General features: G+C 38.0%; 1 protein-coding gene across 2 annotated transcripts in view; it reads left to right on the top strand.

The window, feature by feature from the left end:
• Positions 1–4,844: 4,844 nt before the first annotated feature.
• lamb2l (laminin, beta 2-like) overlaps positions 4,845–16,428 on the top strand; it is a 71,803-nt gene continuing 60,219 nt past the window's right edge. Inside the window, exon 1 of one of the 2 annotated variants that reach the window (XM_085392998.1) lies at positions 4,845–5,026. Coding sequence is in view for 1 of the 2 variants with exons in the window: in XM_085392997.1 (XP_085249123.1) it covers positions 14,915–14,922 (8 nt within the window). In the remaining variant the exon portion in view is untranslated. Of the gene's footprint in view, positions 5,027–14,686; positions 14,923–16,428 lie in introns of those variants that run through there. The other variant, XM_085392997.1, reaches the window with a different exon arrangement.

Genomic DNA, 16,428 nt, shown 5'->3' with positions numbered 1-16,428 from the left:
TGTGTATTTTCTTTAATTAAAAACAAAGTATTTGTACTTCATTAAATATTTGAAATTAGAGTTCAGTAGTTTTGATTTTCTTGTTTGATCTTTAGTTTATTAACAAACCAGACTGTACTGCATTGTTTGTTTACGATTGTGTTTTGTTTAGTTACCCCTCATGTGTCATAGTGTTCTGATCTGCAATTATATATACCCTTGTGTGTCATTTTATGTTTAGGTCAGTTATGGTTGTTTGGGCAGTCATTTGGTTTGTTAAGTTTGCAGAGCTTTGCCTGAGTTCAGTTTTGTTTCTTTGACCTCTTTTATGAGCTGAACATTTATTACGTTTGTAGATATAATTTTTGGGTTAAATAAACAAAACCCTATTTTTCTAATAATTCCTGTGACGACTCCTGCTCTTTCACCTCGGTCCATCACACCATCATTTGTTTTTCATTTATTTTGTGTACGCTACACTAGAATTAGTTTACTCTGATTTGCTAAATGTCAAGTTTTGCTTTTCAAATGGATGCTTTTGCATACTATTTTCATTGTTATGTGTTCAAAATAGATGAAAAAGAGTTGTTGTTGTTGTTGTTTTTATTTAAGAAAGCCCAAAAAAAGAGGGGGTGGGACACTGACCGTCAATTACCATTCATTCTTTGGAAAATAGTACTTTATCCGCCTAATTTTGTAACACACATTTTTTTACAACCTTCTCACAGTCAGACAGAACTTCACTGCAATCACTGTGCAGTGACTAATTTATTACAACACGGAAAAAAATGGATAAAGACCAGATTTTAATATAAATCATAAAACATTTAAAGTGTATCATATTATTCTCTATCACATTCACCTTCACATGCACCTCAACTTTTTATTTTGAATGTAACAACCTCTTGTGAATCACCACTAGAGGGGACTGTCATGTTAAGTTTTGTCCTGCACTACAAATGGTGATTGTTATATTGAATGAGAAGAAAACGCTATTCCATTCTGTAACTGTCTTAAATTAGCATCAAAGGTCATTGTGTGACTTTAGTCATTCTTGTTTATGATTGTATGACCTAATGTCATCTTTAACCAAGCACATTATGTACATATTTACATACTTACAAAGTAAAAGCTGAAATACCTTATTGGTGTGTTGTTTTTCTTACTCTCCTCTTCCTTCTGCTGTCTGCTGTAAGGCAGCTGTCAGCTTATCTAACTCAGCTGAGACATATATAGGCAGGCTTTTAATTAATTGTTTTTGTCAAACCTTAAAACTTCCCACAAAACAGTACACGGTGGTATAGTAAACTTTTAGTGTGTTTGTTTCCCTCCCCTACGGAGGATGTTGAGTAATAGTGCATCTCTATATTCATTACCTAACAGTGTACAAAACGTTCTCACTCCCAACACTCTAAAGCTGACTGGATCTTCACATTATAAACCATCTGTACAACCATTCATGCTTGCAAGCTACAAATTAGCTCAAAGCATGTGCAGAATGGGAGGAAGACAGTAATACTGGTGCTCAACCAGTCGTTTTATGTGTAGCAATCGGGTCAACCACATCCAGCTGTTTCTCTAAAAAATTACAGTCTTCCCTACTTTCAGGATTCTCACCTCACTCCTTGCTTCTTGCCTCAGCTTTTCAAGTTTTTAACTTTTTGTTTCTTTAGTTCACTGTGTTTCAGTTTTGGTTGACCACTGTTCTTAGTGCTTGAGTATACCAGTACTTTATAACAGACAGTAAAACTTTTTCTCCTCAGCTTACTTTCATCTTTGTATAAGAAATAGATTTGGTATTGTTGATAATTATACATTCCAGCCATTCCTGGACTTTAGCTTGTACAACCTCCACAGGTACTGTTCTCTTTCCCATTGTTTTGTTCTCCGTTGCATTGAGTCTCAGTTTAATCTCATCCAGTATAAACACATTTCAGTCATAAAACTCACATATTATATAGATGAGGTTTAGCAAATAGGCTCTGAATCCATCACTTCTTACAAATATATTAATGATGGGAATGGGATGGTAGATGAGAAAATAAGCAGGAAGCAATGCACTGATTTAGTGGCAAAAGACATGGGTGTTATGGTAATGCACTGGTTAGCACTGCACTGCTTCGCTGCTTCTTGGCTGTGACCTCTCCCTCTACCTGTCTGGGCTTCCTCTCACAGTCCAAAGGCACGCATGCTAGGAAAGTCAAACAGTACCTATCGATCTGAGATAGATCAACTTCTTGAAGTGTCTTATGTTTAACTTTTAAGCTACTCCTGTTTCCTCAAGAGGGTTTGCCTTTTGCAGACAGCCACAGTGAAAGTAGGAATGAACTGTTAATGACATGTCTGGTTAAACAATCTTGTGGTACAACGTGATATTAAACAAACCCAACCTGGCCTTATTTCAACATCAGTTCAAGCACCATGCATTTTAGATATTAAGTTGTAGCAGATGATGCTTTATTTACTTTGAAAGGTTTAAAACAGTAATATAAATGAGTGCCTTTAAATAGCACATTTGGTGTACTACATGAGAAAAAGCGGGCATTTACATATGTATAACCCCTCACAGCTGGAGCTGTTCCTACGAATTAGCAGCAGTCTTCTCTCCATTACAATCCTTTTATTTCCACCCAGTTTATGTATAAAACATTCATTTTTCATTGCTTGGTAAGATAGCAAATTCCTGAAATGTTAGAATTTTCAGTCTGATGTTTCTTATTCCAGTAATAAGTAATATGAGCCTCTAATCAGTTTTGCTCCTGTTATCGTTCGTGGCTTTTAATTAGACTCGCAAAGCGGTACATGTATCACATGTGCCATTCTCAAACTCTAGTTTATATGCATGTTTTTGAACAACCATCCATCCATACATGTTTATGAAAATGGTCAAATAAAAAGCAAAATAGGCTGAAGAAAAAACATCAACAACTACAAAAAGTAAATCAGCAGGTCTTGATACACAAAAGATGCTGACACACTTCTTGCGAAGTAGACAGTTCCTGTGTTGGGCAGCTGCTGGTTTGAGATATGAAATGTATTAGTTGACTTCACTGGCACCACATAATGACTTTGGTGACTGAGACTGTCATCATCTCGTGATAATTTCTGTGGTTCAAATCCTGTCAGTGATGAGCTATCTTACTATCTTCCACCTTTCAAGCAAGCTAGAGCAGCATGTGATGAGAAGGAAAGCATTAATTTTGCATGTATACAGGGAGTGCAGAATTATTAGGCAAGTTGTATTTTTGAGGAATAATTTTATTATTGAACAACAACCATGTTCTCAATGAACCCAAAAAACTCATTAATATCAAAGCTGAATGTTTTTGGAAGTAGTTTTTAGTTTGTTTTAAGTTTTAGCTATTTTAGGGGGATATCTGTGTGTGCAGGTGATTATTACTGTGCATAATTATTAGGCAACTTAACAAAAACAAATATATACCCATTTCAATTATTTATTTTTACCAGTGAAACCAATATAACATTCATCAGTCCATAAAACCTTAGAAAAACCAGTCTTGAGATATTTCTTGGCCCAGTCTTGACGTTTCAGCTTGTGTGTCTTGTTCAGTGGTGGTCGTCTTTCAGCCTTTCTTACCTTGGCCATGTCTCTGAGTATTGCACACCTTGTGCTTTTGGGCACTCCAGTGATGTTGCAGCTCTGAAATATGGCCAAACTGGTGGCAAGTGGCATCTTGGCAGCTGCACGCTTGACTTTTCTCAGTTCATGGGCAGTTATTTTGCGCCTTGGTTTTTCCACACGCTTCTTGCGACCCTGTTGACTATTTTGAATGAAACGCTTGATTGTTCGATGATCACGCTTCAGAAGCTTTGCAATTTTGAGACTGCTGCATCCCTCTGCAAGATATCTCACTATTTTTGACTTTTCTGAGCCTGTCAAGTCCTTCTTTTGACCCATTTTGCCAAAGGAAAGGACGTTGCCTAATAATTATGCACACCTGATATAGGGTGTTGATGTCATTAGACCACACCCCTTCTCATTACAGAGATGCACATCACCTAATATGCTTAATTGGTAGTAGGCTTTCGAGCCTATACAGCTTGGAGTAAGACAACATGCATGAAGAGGATGATGTGGACAAAATACTCATTTGCCTAATAATTCTGCACTCCCTGTATATTCTGTGATTTGTTTCCTTTATTAAAAAAGAATATAGTATGTGACGCTCATGCACCAAAAACAAAAAAAAAGCCACATGAGCATTTTTGTATATTGATCAAATATATGCTCACTGTCTGGTGAGGCCTCAGAAACATATTGGAACACACACTTGAAAAAGGCTGTACCAAAAGCATATTTTTTCCAACAAGGCTATTTAAATGAACATTGACATTTTAGTCAAGCTTGTATGAAAAGTCCCACTTATATGAAACATAAATGGATTTGCTCTTTGAGGAAAGTGAAAAAAGACAAACATAAATAGTCTACAGTATGAAAGGGTGAGAGCTGGAAAGAGCTCCATATTCCACATAAATAAGTGACACCAAGAGTTGTGCACTAGAGTATGTGTTAAAGCAAACCACTTCCCTCCAAAAAATACTGGAGTTTAAATCTGAAATCCACGTGGAATCCATAAGTAAATAAACAGTAAACATTTTCACTCCAACTTTTTTTTTTGCTTGCTTTCTCTTGAGCAAGTTTGACCTCTCACTGCAGGAAGTTCAACACTTTTCAACACTGAGAGTTAAAGTATAGAACTTTGCCTGTGGCCTTGGTCTCTGCGGGCGTGGTCGGGCTCTGTGAACGAACTCTACCTGCTCCTTCTTACCTGGGACTGCCTGACACCTCCCCCTGGCGGGGCTGAGCGCGCCGCCGTACCTCGTCAGGACCGAGGACCGAACTCACACAGGCAGTGCATCGAGCCGCTGCGGGACGAGCTCTGTTAGAGAGAGAGAGTGTGTGTGTGTGTCTGTGTGAGTCTGAGTGAAAGAAAACGAAAGAAATTTAGTTTAGCTCTGTATGTGTGTGTGTGTGTGTGTGTGTGTGTGAAGGAGCGAACAGAGCCAGCAGAAAGCTTCGGGGCAGGTGAGCTGTGTTAATTTTTGTCTTTCAAAACTTTTCTGTAAGGAAACTCCTCAGTGAAATCCAATAACTCACAACCACCAATGTCATACTGTTACAGTGAGCTTATGCTCCTCTGTTTGCTGAAGAGCAAGTTTATATAAACCTTGTCTTATTACTGTAGCCCAGGTGCTGCAGTAGTAAAACCCATGTAGGGGCTAAAATGTGACATTGAAGACTGCTTTTATGCTAAGGCTAATTAATCTTTGTTAGCGCTTAGCTTGCGTTAATGATTACGTAGTGAGAATAAAATCAAAGGAATTAAAAGAATCTATAAATGAATGAACTTTTCTGCACCTTGTAGATACATGTAGCCAGAAACTGTTGACTACTACAACTGCTACTGTAGGTATAACCCCTAAAAATGATCCAACTGCGTTTTGTGTTTCATGTTTGAGGCTGGATTTTTATATGGGTTTTTATTGGTGACGCTAAAGCAAGTGCAGCAAAATCCCTGTTAACATTCACTTAGATAATATGATAATATGTATCTAGACACTGGAGGTTGTTTGACATTTTTTCGTAGGAAAAATAGTTTCTCTCTGCTCTATTATATCTGATTTAAACGTGCATAGAAGAGTGTGCATCCAAAGTTTGATTCACTTATAACTGGTACTTCTATAGTGTCTTTCTTCGCAGTCAAGTGCTTAAAGTACTTTCAAGTGTCATTCATTCAATCACACACACACACACACACACACACACACACACACACACACACACACACACACACACACACACACACACACACACACACCGCAAGGTATTAGTTGTCATGTCAGGTGACCTTAGGAGGCCACAAGCTAGTGCTGTTCTAGTGCTGCTTCCAAGCCCAGATAAATGTTTGCTCCATGAAAGACATCCTGTGTAAAATCGGTGCCAAGTCCTAGATATGGATATGGCAGCATACCTGGGAAAAACCTGAACAAGCACACCTTGACTAGTCATAGCACAGAAAAAAATGTGTTCATATCATTTTTTTTTATCATTAAATTGGAAAGCATATTTTGAGAATATTTGATTGCCATAGGGGAATGTATATATTTCTATTATGACTTTGATGAATATGAGCTTGTGTGTCCTGTAAAGTGATGGATGTGTGGACATGCTTTCTCACTGACACCACAAGTTTTCTTATGGCTGGGAGGCAGATTTCTGACACTCTTGCACACATTCCTGCCAGATTAACCAGCAGCTAAGATTAATGCGGAGCAGAGCTCATATTCAGCATCTAAAATAATGTGGTCAAACATTTGTTACAGCTACAGAGGTCATATAAAGAAGAAAAGACGGTGTTTGACAGTTACATTTCAGGAGCTTGACAAATATATTTGTTGGTACTGGCCCTTCATAATAGTGCTCAAGGAAGTGAAAAATAATTAAAAAGAAAACTGTGCCATGGCACAGTTTCTTAAAGTGAGTGATTCCATTGTTTACAGTAGTCTCATAGTAATATTGTATCATAAAGAAGCAAAGAGATTAATTGAGCTGTGGTTTGTTGTTATTTTAATCTCCCCAGTTTTTCCTTGGCTGTCCCTCCTCTGTCTCATCTGTCTGTTAGTACCTGATTCTGTTACCATGTTTATTGTTAATCTTCTTGTCTCTGTATTTTGATGGGTTTGTTATTTATTGTAAGGCCGTACAGAGTAATTATATAAAGACTTCTTTTTTATCTGTTCATATCAAGAAAAAAGCATTTAAATTACTGCCCTTGACATATTGTTCCTTGTAATTCAAAAAATGCTTTTTAGCATTAATTTCTTTTCATCAGCTTATCCTGGTATTGGCTGTGTTTGGAGGCACAGGGTCCCATGGCTCTTATAGGCTTAGTGTAGTTTTAATCAGGTTAGTACCTGGCCTGTCACCCTACTTCTATTTACAACTCTAACTAAGGGTTAAAAGGATCCATGAGCTACTCGGAGCTATAGTGGTAAACCAAGACATGTAAGAGAAACATATATTTGCTATCTGCTTTGGCTGATGGTGTACTAGTTAAAAATAGAATATGAAGTTTGTATTTTTAAGGGATTTTGTAGACCAACACTTTGGCATACACTCACTGTTTGATGACCTGGTTGATTCCAGGATGATTGCAGCCTCCAGCTGTGCAGTCATCATTGGTTATGGCTGCCTCTGATGGACACATCAACCCAGCATGTCTAAAGTAGTGTTCAGTAGGAGATATATGGATATATATGGATATGCTTCTTCCAGAAAGGCTGATGCTACTTTGGGAGTGTGGTAATGAAACATTTGCAGGTAGGGGTGTTGCCACAGAAAAGGCACAAGTGCAGACTGAAGAAACTCATCTCAGTACTTCTGTCTAGTTTTATTGCCACCAAGAATCATCAGATCAGAGGTGTTACTGTTCTGGACATGCAAGGTTGCAGGAACAGCTGGGATACCCATGACAGAATCCAGCATGGCAAAAACCCTGCCTCAGTCAGCCTCACTTAGTTGTTACATTGTAGCACTGGTGACAATGTGGTGTCTATGCTGTTTCTTATATACTAATATGGCTGTTGTGCAACTGAACTTGTTATTTGCAGTCTAATGACAAGAATCAAAATAAAAAGGACTTGAGGAGCAATAACTGACAGAAGAGTGCAGATAGAACTAAACACAGGAAATGACACAGAATGAAAAGGCGTGAAACACTGAGGGAATATAAAGAGGTGAAAGTAAATAAGACTCAAACTGAAGATATTTAATACTAAATATCTATACAGAACTTGAAACACCAAAAACATAAAACATTGGATCAAAGGCTGAGGAGCATGACAACAGCCCTAGTTCTTTCATAAAAGAACTCACACATGGTTCATTTAACAGAGAACTGGGTCATCATTTCAAAGAGGAACTTGTATATGAATATGAAAAGTAATGGGAGGATAATGCAAAGAAAAAAAATCACTAAAAGTCTAAAAATGAATGACTATCCATCAAAGAAATAGCAAAGACCTTTGGTTTGTTCAGTTGAAAAAAAAAGTGGTGTAAAAATGGTATAAATCCAGTAGATTTGCAAGGTGAAGAAACAAAACTTCACCAAGTGAGTCAGCAATGTTTTTATGACCAATTTGTACCGTTCTTCTGATGGCTGTTTCAAATCATCTTAAACTGGGTTCTTGAACATTACAATGGGTTCACTGTAGTCACCAGGCCTCAATCTAACAGAGAACCTTTGGGATGTGGCAAATCATGACCGCCAGCCCACAAATCTGCAGACGCTGTCATCTCAGTATTTGCAAATACATCAAGGATTTTCCAGCACCTGCGCCACGAAGACAAAGGGGCAGTTCCGAAAACAAAAGGTTGTCCAACTCATACTAGTAAGGAGTATCTAATAAAGTGTCACGTTAGATTACTTTTGTTTGCTTTTGTTCCTTAATACAAACCTATAAATAGGGCTTCTGTGCTCTTAGTCAGTCCAACAGAACAATAGGAATTTCAAATATTGTAATATAATAAAAACCTTTTTTTGCACTTTTATGTGCAAAAAATGTAGATGCCAATGAGCCACACAAGAAGCTGTGGAAGAAAAATTATTACAATAAGTGATACAGATCTGGTAATTTTGCATTATCTGCATGGCTAGCCTTTGTTGTTGGAATTCCATGCATTGTGTTAGCTAGCCAAGGCTGACAGAAGTCGGAGGTACATTAATATGTGACACTGCACTTCTAATAGTTCACAGGTAACACTGTTGTCTAGTGAACTGCAGCACTCTCTCGGTTATCTCTATAGGCACTACTACAAAGGTGTTAATGCTGAGCCACAACCTCACAGCTGCCCTGTTCATCTCCACCTTGCGCCAACTAATCCTCGGTTTTTCTAGTCCAAACACGACTACGTTCGTTCGCATGTGTCTGCAACGCGCTGCAGGAGCTCCTCACTCGCTACTGTTTGGTCATGCCCTTGCGTGAGTTTTTGTCAGGCTTGTCAGACAGGCATGTCCCTTTGAGTTTATTTTGCTTTATATGGTAAAACACCAAAGACTTTGAACGATAACGCTCATTTCAGGTGATCTGATGCAGAATGTTGCTCGATTGTTTAGAGAGAAAAAACAAAATGTATCGGTTGTGTTTTGAAGGGGATTGCACGTTCACACTTCCCATTGTGTGTCTGTGTGTACACAGGTGGTGTGGAGCAAATGTAAGCCAAGCAGTAGGCGGTATTGGGTGTGCTTTATTTCATGCTTGTGTCAAGCAGCAGAGAAAATCTGGATAAAACTGTCTTTGATTGTGATCTTTTCTTTACTGTATAAAACGCGCCAACTGTCCAGACAGCATTATGAGATTTCCTTTGGCTCCCGGGGTGATGATCTGATGATTTATGCAGTGGTTTTGAAAGTCGTTTGAAGGCAGTTTTTCTTTAACTGAACTGTTTACTTTGAAGGTGTTCTGTGTGAGCAATTGGTGCATACAATTGTTATAACATGTTATAACTTGAGACTGAAGCAATAGAGGCTTAAATGAGGTCAGTGAGCACCAGATGCTCTGAAATAAAGGGGCGAACATTGACTGAGAAGGGCTGAGGCATTTAAGGCCGCTCATCTATAAAGCTGGAATTGTTAACTCACCTCCAGCTATATGGTAATAGAAAACCCAGCTCATTCTATTAATCTAAATATTAAGTTAATTTCCTTAAAGGGTAAGATTTAATCGTGTCCTTATTATAAACAAGTCTCGACTTCCATCACAAACTTTTCCTGTAGGCTTTTAAAATGTGTTGCATTTTGAAAGATGTGCTCCAAATAACTTCACAGTGACTTCAACATAGGCTTAATTTGATCTGAGGAGACACAGTTATTGTGGCTTTAAGGGATGTTAAAGTAATTTATGACCAATATGACTCATGTCTTGCAGTTCAGTGCAAAAAGGCTTTCATGTATAATGAGTGGGATTGAACCAGTATTAACAAAATGGAAAGACATGATCTTATTTGATTCCTACATACACAAAGTGATTTGGTGTATTTTTGGACAAGGATTCTATTAATATATTGTGTGTATTCCAGCAATGGACTTTCACATTTTTAATTAAATGTCTGTATGTTTTGTTGCATTATGCTCTTATTTAACCTTGTATTTTTTATAGCTTGTATCCTTCATTTTCATACGGAACATCACTGTACATTAGACTAATTCAAGGGTGGTTTCAATCTTGTCTCAGTTCTTTGCTCTAAACATTTAGTCAGTATCATTAGAGGAAGTGAATTTGTACAAATTTAGGGAAAAAAGTTAAGCTGCTATATATGTAATGTGTATTTGTCTATATTGTATAGTTATGAAGCATGTTACAGTTGTAGTTCCAAAAATTGTTAAATATCTGTCTCTTTCTTGTAGATCTTTTCTGATTGCAGATTTTCAGAATTCAGAAACAGCTTCTTCCATACACTCTTTTATAATCAAATATGTTGTGTCCCATCCCAAATAGGAGATCTTTCCTAAAGTTTTAAAGTCTGAGGGGCATGGTGTGAAATAGATTACTTGTAATTCCTTCCTGAAAAACATTTCCTACAATATAATAGATTACTATGTAGGTGTTACTCTGTCTTTCTCCCACAGCCTGAAGGCATGCAGAGGGTTAGATTAATCAGTGATTCTAAAATGACAGACGGTGTGAATGCCAGCATGAATGCCTGTCAGTCTCTCTGAGCCCTGCTACAGACTGGGAACCTGTCTAGGGTTTTCCCTAACTGGGATAGATGCCAGCACCATAATAAAGATGATGGATGGATACCATTAATGTAAGTAGAACTTAACAGGATTCCAGGTCATTTGAGCCCGCTCTACAGCAACCGAAGTAATGGCAGAGAAGTAATTTCTTGAAGAAATCATTAATTTTCATCTAATTTTAAATTTCAATTGAGATTTGACCAAACAAAAGTATGTATGGTTTTTAGTTTTTATAAATGATTTAGATAATTTGATTACAGATATTAAAAAAAAGTTAAAATACACATTTGAATAAACTAATAAACAGGGTGTAACAAATAACAAAAACAGTAACTAAGACAGCTAAATAAAGTAATTATTACAGAAGAAGAACACTGAAAAAGTTTAAAAATAGTCTGGCATAATGTGTGACATTAGTTGCTCTAAAATAAAGGCGATATATAAAACCCCACGCTGTAACCTTCTGCTTGGGCTCACATGTACTTCCCAAGATATGGAATCACACCGTGGGTTGCCCCAGGTATCCCACAGCAGCTTGAATGGCGTGGGGGGTTGCGGTGTAGGGGTGGGAGCAGTTTCCATTTACAACGTAAGTGAGGATGTAGATTTCCCGCAGATGTTTAATTCAAGCATGTTCACCTCCAAAGCGCTCTTGCTGAGACCTGAAGTTTGTTTGTTCTGCTCTGGATTTCACTCTTTATTTGCTCGGATTAGTTCTTCACGCTCCATCAGAGGTGGTTTTATATTCATTTATACGGGGTCAAAGTTATGTCAGTAATTCTAGGTATAAGTGGTCATAATTTCTTTATTTGATCCCACAGACCCACCATAATTCAGTATTTGATGAGTAACCCTGGTTATTAGCACTGTTACCTTAAAGCATGAAGGTCCTCAGTTCAATTCCACCATCAGGCCGGCGTCTGTTTGTGTGGGTTCTCTCTGGGTCCAAAGACATGCACTTAGTGAGGTTAGGTTAGTTGGAAATGTTAAATTGCCCACAGGTGCGAATGGGTGTTAGCCCTGTGACTGGTGACTTGTCCAGGGTGTACGCTGCCTCTTGCTAAGACAGCTGGGTAAAAAAAGGTGACATTTTCTTATCAATAAATTATATAAATTATGTTCAAGGCCCTCTGCTGCTTTTTTTGTTTTATTGTCCTGCTTTAGACGACTATAACATTGCAGAAATGGGTTGTCTATGGGTTGTCTATACTACGGTACCATAAATATCGAGTCACCTGCCTGTTGGAAAGTAAACTTCCTCCAGGAAATGATCTGATCCCATTTTCAGCCCAACCTTGTTTTACAGCATGTTAACAACAGTGCCTCAAGCTGCAGTGTGTTGGCAGCAGTGATTTCAGTAGTTCGGCCTTCATTTCATGTGTACACAAACTCACAGACACACACACGCACAGAGTCAGGCTTATCATGTTATGGTTTTCAAGGATATGGGAACCTGGGTTTGTTTGGACTTGAGTGTAGAGATTCCTTGGCTTTGTCCGACCGCTATGCAGGAGTTATAGTGGTGGCACTGAACTTTCTGCAGGGTCCGTCTTATCTGTCCTATTGTAGAGATTGTATGCTCGTCTGTGCCAAAGTCTTTGCTCAAGGTCTTTGACTGCCTGCAGTGAAACCTAACCAAAGACCTCTAAGTGTGATGATCATTGTCTTATTTGTCTACTTTAAGAAGAGTTCCAGGTTCAGTTCCTATTGCTTGCATATTCATAACAATGTTTTTCTTATATTTAAATACATCCATAAGAGCTTGCTACTTACAGCCTAAAACTGGGACACTTTGACCTATATAAAAATTTAAAAAATGAATAAAATGATGAAAGTCTGAAAATGTCTGTACATGCAGCTGAAACCACTGTCAACCCCTAAGTTGCCAATCTGATTTATTTTACTGTAGTTTTGTCTAACACCCAGACACCCGCATAGTTGGATTACAAGAGGATTGCAAGATATACGTTAAAAAGAGCTGCAGGCTAGAGTGTTAGAGGCATACTTGCAATTCTTTTTAATTTTTGATCTGCTCTTTTTTCTTTAGTTCTGTGAAAGTAGTGTCTTAGTTTCTGACCCTGAATAATATGTTGCATTTATTTTCAAGGGGATCAAATTCTCAGATGTTTGTAGAATTGTAGTTGAAGTTTTCAGTAATTGATTTATGAACTCTTACAGCAGATTAAGAAACCGCATTGAAGTCACTACTAGTTACACTTGCCACGTACGTGCTTACTGTGTGTTGAGACGTATCTCGCTCTTTTAGGAGAGGTGAAAGGTCACATCAGCAGAGAGCTGTGATTGTGAAAGCTGCTTTGTTCTGTGCTGCAGCTTTTAAGTTGTCGCGCCTGAATCACACACATGCATGCAGGGGCGTAATTTTCAGATGGGTTAGGGGGGTTATGATCCCCCTCCCAATAATCAGACCCAACCAATATAACCCCATATATGCATAAATAGGCTGTTGATTTTCTTTACTCATCTCAGGTATTACCAGCAAAATAGTTGCATGTTTAATCATCTGGGAATTTACCCAGATTTATTTATTTATTTAGACAGAGATGGTGACCCCCCCCCAACAATGTTCAGCACAAAGTTACGCTGATGTATGCATGCACATGACCCACACACACTCATTTCAAATGCACATGCGTACTATCATGCATCTTCATGCACCTTTCTCTTTGCTAATCTATTCACAGCAGCAGAGTCACTTCTGTGATTTGAATGGAATTGAACTCTTTGACCTTATGCTTATGCTTCAGCTCAGTTTTATTTTCAAATCCTTTATTTTTTCAGTGGTTAGGATAAAAAAGGAACAACAAATTCTCAGCACATGCAATTTTGTGATTATACAAGTAGTCTTGTTTTAAAATATAAATTAAACTTTATTTTTAGAATAAAATAATCCTCTTTCTGGTAAATTGTTGATGAGAAGAAGATTATTGGCACGGTGTTATCTTTCCTGCTAAATATCGAGCTAAAGCAAGGAGCTAATTAGCAGTGCAACAGATTGACAACCTGTCCTTTCGCCCTGACAGCTGGATTGACAGCTGCATCTGTGGATGGATGGGTGAATGCTGCTTACAGGTTTGAAAAGTGAAACCAATGCATACATATCATAAACTAACATTTTTTTTTATGTCAAACAGGGGCAACCCCTCTGGTCGCCAAAAGAAGTTTGTATAGCCTTTATTGTCACATGTCCAAAATGACACACGGGTTAATTTCATTTGGTTTGTAGTCACATTAATGAAAAAAACAAAATTAATCCCAAAGATGTTTCCTTTATACTTTGAAGAGATTTAGTCGGTCTCTTTTATGTTATTTAGTCATTTAGTTTGTACAGCACCTGACCTGAATATTTGGGATTTCTACCATAGAAAATTTCCTCTAAAATTTGCTCTTCAGTATTTTGGTGGACTTGTTATAATTTAATGCAGAGACAGGGCTGATCAGAGTAGATGTGGAAAATTCATCTTCTGCGTCGTTCTTCTTTCTAACTTCCATTAAAATGCTGTTATAGAGTCGCCTAGTTTGTATTAAGCTAAACTGATCAGACTGCCGGTACCACTCTTCTCAGTTTCTTTTGTCATTATTTTCCTTATTTTTGACATTAAATTTTCCCTCCTCTTCCATCATCCTCTCGTCTTCCTCTTCCTCATTGAACTGTCCCTCTCGCTCTTTTTCTCTGCTCTCATCTTCCTCTCTCACCATTCACTCTTCCAAGTGTCCAGAAGAAAGGGGTGGTGCATTCCAAAAGCCTGGAGACCATTCCCTTCTTTCAGGCAGTGGCCTGTAGAGTGACAGTGAAATTAGAATAAGAATAGCTGCCCATTCACCCCAGTGCCCTAGTGACGGGCTGGAGGGAGAGCAAAAAAGAGGGAGTGGGAGGGACGAGTGGAATGAAGGGGGTCCCTCAGACACGTTGCGTTCCAATTGGCCGGTGGCGTTCCCTGTGTTTTTACATCGCTGCCGTCGGTTGCACTTTCAAGTTTGTTTTACACATTTTGCCGCACATACACACTGCACATGTGCATGCATGCGGAAATGTACACATTGGGGTCCAAGGCTTGAACACGTGCACTGGAATACAGGAATCTACGCACTGTCAAGCAGGTTGGCCTCCAGTGAGCAATTCTGACCACGCTGTGCAGAGCAGAGTGAGGTGACCCATGGCTGTGTGAGTACAAGGCTGCTCTCAGTTAGTTGGATTCATCATGAATATTACACAGTTGTGTTTTTGTTGTTATTTTTTTAAGATAGGTTTTTCATTTGTGTAATATCAGCTAAACTCTGAATATATTTTGGGTATTTCTGTAGCTTGTGGCAAAGAGTTCAGATTAAAAGGCAACCTCGTGCTGTCGCCACTCATGTGGGCCACTTGTGTCTAAACTGTAAACTTTTAATCATGTAGCTGTTAAAATTTAAGATTAGTGCTACAGGTTGTTTTTTTTTCTTTGTTTTAACTCTTACCAAATGGCTTTTGCTAGAATGTAGTTTTGATCAAAACTGTTTATTGTCATCTTCATCCTTCCATGTAGATCTTGGATGGGTTAAATATAATATTACTGATTGACAAAATACCTCTTTGCAACTCTGCGGTGGCAAACAGGCATTATGATTCCTTGCAGATCTTCCCACTCTTAGACTGTGCAGTAAGTGGCCCCTCACTAACAGGGATCTAGTGTTTTTGGGACTTTTTTGTTTTTGAAAAAAAAAGAAGCACATCCATCTTACCTTTGTTGTAAGCCCATGAAGTTATGTGATTGATGGAAAGATGACTGTATGCCTTCTGCATTAATAACTAGTTTATATGCTCTTGATTTTAAACAAAACGTGTAAAACAAATAGATTTTTTTGTATTATAGATAAAAATCCAGCATTTTGTGTTTCCATTTTTTACTTGAGCATCCTACAAGTTCCATCGTCTAGACAGTAAATAGTGTCACATGTAAAATTCTGGTAGTGCATGAAGCAAATTATTATTGCAGTTATAAATAATAAGTATACTATTTTCTTTACAATCTAGCTCACCAAGTTGAGTAGTAAGGCTACTGCAGAGGCCCTGGTTCAAATTTATCCCAGGTTGTTTATTGTGTGTCTTCTCCCTTTATGTCTCTCTGCATGGATGTCTTAATAAAGGCAAAAAGTTTGCATTTAGGCAGCAGCTAAACTGTTCTAAAACGATATGCATATAACAAAGAAACCCTGCAGACAGTCTCTTTTTACATTTTGTTTATCATGAGAAACAGACCGCACATAGTAGAAATTTTCTCTACCAATACAGAAAACTTGATACTTTTTTTCTTTAGAGATCAATAAACTTTTTGTATCCTTTGATATTTTTCACATGCACAAAAAGTATCTCCTGGATTAGCAAGCAAAGTTGAGCTTTCTGGGCAATTCTTTCATATTGAAAACCTTTGTGGGGCAATAAAATCTGTCTCCCTCTTAACTAAGTAGGTTTATGTTGGGCGAAAGAAATCAAGGATGTGACATGCTTTCTAAATACACTTAGTCTTTTCATTTATTCTGGTCCTCTTGCCTTTTTGATAACCACTTTTACTTATCTCAGAGTAACATTTCAGACTATCTAACATGAGCAATGTAGACACTGGTTGGTTCTTTTCAGTCAAGACCATCTATCTTTCCCATACTACTACATCACAGCAAAGCCTGGAGGTTG

This window comes from Rhamphochromis longiceps, linkage group LG20 (assembly GCF_057381845.1).
Source record: "Rhamphochromis longiceps isolate RC_006_pf linkage group LG20, R_longiceps_female_GT1.1, whole genome shotgun sequence".
Lineage (NCBI taxonomy): Eukaryota > Metazoa > Chordata > Actinopteri > Cichliformes > Cichlidae > Rhamphochromis > Rhamphochromis longiceps.
Note: the sequence above shows the minus strand (reverse complement) of the source record. Positions and strands in the feature narration are given on the sequence as shown.